The sequence below is a fragment of the Bos javanicus genome, chromosome 13, assembly GCF_032452875.1.
Source record: "Bos javanicus breed banteng chromosome 13, ARS-OSU_banteng_1.0, whole genome shotgun sequence".
Classification (NCBI taxonomy): Eukaryota; Metazoa; Chordata; class Mammalia; order Artiodactyla; family Bovidae; genus Bos; species Bos javanicus.
The window spans coordinates 38,388,011-38,393,751 of NC_083880.1; the positions used below are offsets into that span (position 1 = coordinate 38,388,011).

At 51.5% G+C, this 5,741-nt stretch overlaps 1 protein-coding gene across 1 annotated transcript; it reads left to right on the plus strand.

The window, feature by feature from the left end:
- Positions 1-1,511: 1,511 nt before the first annotated feature.
- On the plus strand, positions 1,512-5,518 carry LOC133259170 (protein PET117 homolog, mitochondrial). Its single transcript, XM_061436328.1, has 2 exons — positions 1,512-1,704; positions 5,365-5,518. The coding sequence occupies exons 1-2, from the start codon at positions 1,609-1,611 to the stop codon at positions 5,512-5,514; spliced, it is 246 nt and encodes an 81-aa protein (XP_061292312.1). The 5' UTR covers positions 1,512-1,608; the 3' UTR covers positions 5,515-5,518.
- Positions 5,519-5,741: the final 223 nt, after the last annotated feature.

Here is a 5,741-nt window from a genome sequence, read left to right on the forward strand (position 1 = left end):
CTTTGCGATTCCATAGACAGTAGCATGCCAGACTTCCCTGTCCCTTCACTATCTCCTGAAGTTTGCTCAAACTCATGTCCACTGGGTCGGTGATGCCATCCAACCATTTCTTGATCCTAACACCTCTGTTCCTTGGAAAGCCCATCATCTGCGTGAGCTGGGCATAGTATCTTTTTCGGTGGGCTTCTCAGTTCTCCACTTCGCTCCATCATTTTTGACCCTAGTAACGCGGGTAACTGAACGCAGAAACCGGTATAGACGGGATGTCTCAAGGGCTACCTGGAGACAAGGTGACAGTGTCTTTCGTACCAGCAGAAGAGGAACCGCTGCCTGGAGAGCTTGCTCTGCAGTCAGAAGGTTTCCCGACGACGTCAAGAAAAACCAGACCCTGAATATTCTTTGGAAGAGTAAAAGTGAAATCGCTCAGTCCTGTCCGACTCTTTGCGACCCCATGGACGGTAGCCTACCAGGCTCCGCGGTCCATGGGATTTTCCAGGCAAGAATACTGGAGTGGGCTGCCATTTCCTTCTCCAGGGGATCTTCCCATGGCAGGGATCGAGGCGGGGTCTCCTGCATTGCAGACAGACGCTTTCCCGTCTGAGCCACTAGGGAAGGCATGATGCTAAAGCTGAAACTCCAATACTCTGGCCACCTGATGCGAAGAACTGACTCATTTGAAAAGACCCTAATGCTGGGAAAGATTGAAGGCAGAAGAAGGGGACGACAGAGGATGAGATGGTTGGATGGCATCACCGACTCAATGGACATCAATGGACATCGGGAGTTGGTGATGGACAGGGAAGCCTGGCGTGCTGCAGTCCATGGAGTCGCAAAGACTCGGGCACGACTGAGCGACTGAACTGAACTGAGTAACGCGGGCACCTGAACGCGGAAACCGGTGTAGACGGGATGTCCCAAGGGTTACCTGGCTACAAGGTGACAGCGTCTTTCGTACCAGCAGGAGAGGTACCGCTGCCTGGAGAGCTGGCTCTGCAGCCAGGTTTCCCGACGACGACAAGAAAAACCAGACCCTGCCTCGCCCTCCCACCGCGTCAAGGTGGAAGCAGGTGGACTACCACGTCTCACCAGAAAAACTCCCTCTCCTGGTGCCCTCCCCCGCCAAGGGGCAACGAGCGCCGCGTTTTGGGATGGTGGCGTGGCAGCGCCCCGCGCTCCGAGGGGACGCGCGCGGCGGAGGGTCCTCAAGGTACTCAAGCCCGGAATCTTGCCTCCCGACACTTCTGCCGCAGAGGACGGCGGATGAGAGGAGGGGGCTCAGGCCTCCAAACACCGTCCCGGGTGGTGATGCCGGGGCCAGCTCTGGGCAGGGGCTCTTGGAAGTTGTCCCTTTTCCAGCCCGCAGGGCAGGGAGATGATCTGGTCCCTCGGGTACCCGCCAGGCCCCACCAGAAGTCACGCTCTGCGGCGGAGTAAGGACAGCGCTCGGCGCTCGACTCCCCGCGCCTGGCGGCGACCGGGCTCTGCGCTCGAGGCATCGCGCCTGGCCCCGCCCCTGGCGGCGATGCTCACTCGGCGGCGGCGGCGGCGGCCCCGGGCCTCAGGCGCTGCGAGCAGAGCCCGCGGCCGGCAGGCAGGCAGGCGACGGGGATGTCGAGACGCTCCAAGGTGGTGTTGGGCCTCTCGGTGCTGCTGACTGCGGCCACCGTGGCGGGCGTGCATCTGAAGCAGCGGCAGGACCGGCAGGTCGGTGTTCCAGGCCCGCCCGGTTCGGGCCTCGGGCCTGGCTCCGCGTGGTGCCTCTTTTCCTCGCCTTTCCTCCCTTCTCCGGGGCCGGGGGACCCCCTTCTCCTTGGGAGGAACGGTCCTGGGGGTGAGGGGGGAGTCCCCGGGTACACTGGGCTCCGAGACGCCCCCCACCCCGGCCCCCGGGCCCGCCGGGGTCGGAGCGCGGGAGACTGACCGTCTGCGCTGTGTCTCTCAGTTCTCGGGTCTTCCGTTTCCCAATCGGTCAGCGTGACCCCCGGGCGCAAGCCTTGGCCCCGAGCTCGTAGGGAAGAAAGAAGAGGAAGAGCAGCTGGTCGTGGGTCTGAGGGTCGAGCGAGGGGAGTGGCTCGGGGCGGCGGAGCCTGGGTCGCCCCGGGTGGGCACAGGCAATGGGGGGGGGGGGGGGGAGTCGGTGCGTGTGCTGGTGGTGCGGAGATGCTGCCGGCGAGGCCTCTGTCCTGTTCCACTCTCTGGAAATCGGCAGACGAGGCCGACGGTGGTACAGGGATTTAGCGGAGGGAATGGAATGATTAACGATGACAGGACATGGAGGAGATGAGAGATTTGGGCTTAAAGTAGGGCTCTAAGGGACTTCCCTGGTGGCTCAGAGGGTAAAGAATGTGCCTGCAATGCGGGAGACCTGGGTTCCATCCCTGGGTGGGGAAGATCCCCTGGAGGAGGACATGGCAACCCGCTCGGGTACTCTGGCCTGGAGAATTTCCATGAACAGAGGAGCCTGGGGGGCTACAGTCCATAGGGTCGCGAAGACTCCGGCACGACTGAGCAACTAACACAGCTAAGGGAATAGCTTTCCGAACAGAGGCAGGAGGCTTCCTTCTCTAAGAAGGAAAAGATGGTGATGGGAGGAAATTTGACAAGGGGGTTGAGAATGCTGTAGCGGATGTAACTCTGAGGTCAGGGAGCAGGGGTTTTTCCGAGTGTAGAGTAAGGCTGGGCTCAAGCTTGGTTCTGACCCCCAGCTACAAGTGCCAGTATTCCTGGGAAGTTTTTTTTTTTTTTTTATTAAATACCGTGAAACCGCCTGGGTCCTGCTCCAGACCTGTCAAATCAGAATCTCTTGCGGGTGTGGATCCTGCTTAAGTATGTTTTAAAAGCGACCCAGGGGTTCTAACATGCAGCCAGAGTTGAGAACTGCTGTTAGAATGGGAAAAGTGAAAGGTTTAGATATTTGTAAGTTAGAGGTGAAGGTTGACCAGGATAACTTGTGTTTGTTATCCGTCCAGTCATTCATGTGGCTTACTTCCTGGGAAAGAGGAGGACATGTGATTTGACATGGTTGGGTGTGTTGGAAGGTTCAGGGAAGCAAGAAATAAATCAGTGGTTGGCGTGGTCCCCCGTTGTTTCCTGACTGTCTACCACATACCAGGCACTGTACGGAGCACTCATCCTCACAGGAAGCCAGCAAAACTGGCAGTACTACCCGAGGAGTAAGAACTGCACCAGGAGCTGGGTTCCAGGTATAAGAGTTATGGTAATGAAGAGGTCTGGGTGGTCAGCACAGTTGTCAACTGGAAGTCCCAGGAAGGGTGTGCCAGGCAGTTGGCACAGATCTTGAAACTTGGGGGGGAAACTAGCAAATGATGGATGGAGAACAAGAACCTAAGCCATGTGCCAAAGTCTGAGAAAGGAAGGGAGGACCTCAGAGCAGGTGTGGAAGGTGTGGGCTTCAGGGGTTGGGTGGGGTGTGTCAATGTGTCCTGACAGGAGGCCCACAGGACAGGAGCTGGGGAGGGAAGAGGAGAATGAGAGCTTCCGATTCTGTCTGGAGATCTGGCCAAGGGCGCAGGGTTCAAGACAGATGGGTTTCAGTTGTGTATCAGTCCCAGGACTCTTAAATTTCTTAGCTCCCTGATGATGAGCACTGAAGCTCCAGGCCTGGAGGAGGGCCAGCACCGAGGTACTTGGTGAGTTGTTAAAGTAGACATAATAGTAAATTTAAAAACCAAAAACAAACATCTTTAACTTGGTGCTTGTTGATGAATTGCAAGCTAGCCTTGCAGATGGAGATACTTACCTTGTAGTTTATTTGAAAGAGGTCTGGTTTAAAATTAAAAAAACAAAAACAAAAAAACATTTACCCAGGTCCCATGCCCTGCCCCCATTATTCTGCCTCACAGGCCACTGTTAGGAGAGTATTTAATGACCTGTAAACCATAAAATGTTTGTTATTAATAATGACTGGATTGATGCTTCAGGAAGTCATCTTAGATGCCACATTCATGTTCTGGAACCTTCTGTCATTAGTGTTTGTGAAAGTAATTGCCATTGGTGGGCCTTTGTTTTTCCTCTGCTGATAGCTTTCTTTTTTTCCCCTTCTCTGCCCATTAGGTAATTGATGGTAATTCTGTGTAATTTTTACTTATTCTGTTTATGTAACAGAACAAGCCACGTTCTTTACTTTCTCGCATTCTTAAACTGTGTTCAAATTTTAGTACTTTTTTTCTATGATATTTATTATTCAGCTAGGACAATTGCTAATAGGAATGTAGTTCACAGTTACTTTAACTCTCATCAAGGTTTTTTTTGGGGGGCAGGGGACATAGGTGGCCTGCAGGGTCTTTGTTCCCCAACCAGTGGAAGCGGAGATTCTTAACCACTGGACCGCCAGGGAATTCCCTCCTCAGATTTTTATTTAGCTCTCTTTTTTTCTTCTGTTTCTTTTTTGTTTGTTGTTTTTCACTTGTTTTATTTTTTTCCATTGCTCTCAAATTTTTAAAGTATCATATATCAACTAAACTTCTAAAATTCAGCACAGTGGCAGTTTTTCTTTCTTTTTTTAAAAAGAGATTTATTTTTGGCTGTTGAGTCATTGTTGCTGTGCTTGGGCTTTCTCTGATTTCAGGGTGTGGAGGCTACTCTTTGTTGCAGGTTGCAGTGCTCAGGCTTTTTACTGTGGTGGAGTACAGACTTGAGGGTGTTGAGGCACATCCGCTAAATAGTGGTACACAGGCTTAATGTTGCCCTGAAGCATGGGGAATCTTCCCAGCAGAAGCAGGGATCAAATCTGTGTCCCCTGCATTGGCAGGAGGATTCTTACCCACTAGACCACCAGGGAAGCCCCAGTTTTTAATTTTTAATTGTTATTTACCATATTTGTATTAAATGATGTGGACTTCCCTAAAAGACAATAAGAAGTCTGTAATAATACTATGACAGTCTACCAAGTTAATTTTATGGTTTCTTTATTACATTTATACAGTAAATTGGGAGAAGGCAATGGCACCCCACTTCAGTACTCTTGCCTGGAAAATCCCATGGACGGAGGAGCCTGGTAGGCTGCAGTCCACAAGGTCGCTAAGAGTCGGACACGACTGAGCGACTTCACTTTCATTTTTCATTTTCATGCATTGGAGAAGGAAATGGCAACCCACTCCAGTGTTCTTGTCTGGAGAATCCCGGGGACAGAGGAGCCTGGTAGGAGGCCGTCTATGGGGTCGCACAGAGTCGGACACGGCTGAAGCGACTTAGCAACAGCAGCATACAGTAAATTAAAATAGTAATTGGGTAGTTGGAATCTAAAAGTTTTAACTGTATCTAAACTGTGTTTTAGATTTGAATGATACAAGGATGGGAACTACCTGTTCCAGTTTTACTGAAATCTGTTTCTTACATTTTTAGAGGCTTCATGATGGAGTGATCAGAGACATTGAAAGGCAGAATCGGAAAAAAGAAAATATTCGTCTTTTGGGAGAGCAGATTCTTCTGACTGAGCAACTTGAAGCAGAAAGAGAGAAAATGGTGTTGGCAAAGGGATCTCAAGAAACGTGACTTGAAGTGTGTGTGAAGTATTGATGAAAGAGACAGCATTCAATGTGTGTGTTGATGGAGAACAGCTTAGTGAAATCTTTTTTACTCACTGTCCTTTTAAACTTGATCAGAAAAAGGACAATGGCTCATATATTCTAAATAATGTCTTTAGAGCCCCTTGTGTCTGCGTAGAGGTGTCCAAGGATTGGAGTTGTTCCTGAGAACCCTGACCCTGTGAGCCGGGAGGG

What these genes read in the sequence shown, in the direction of transcription:
- LOC133259170 (XM_061436328.1), top strand. Translation starts at nt 1,609, where the DNA reads ATGTCGAGACGCTCCAAGGTGGTGTTGGGCCTCTCGGTGCTGCTGACT. An exon ending in AGCAGCGGCAGGACCGGCAG is followed by an intron (nt 1,705 to 5,364) that starts GTCGGTGTTCCA and finishes TTACATTTTTAG; the next exon opens with AGGCTTCATGATGGAGTGAT.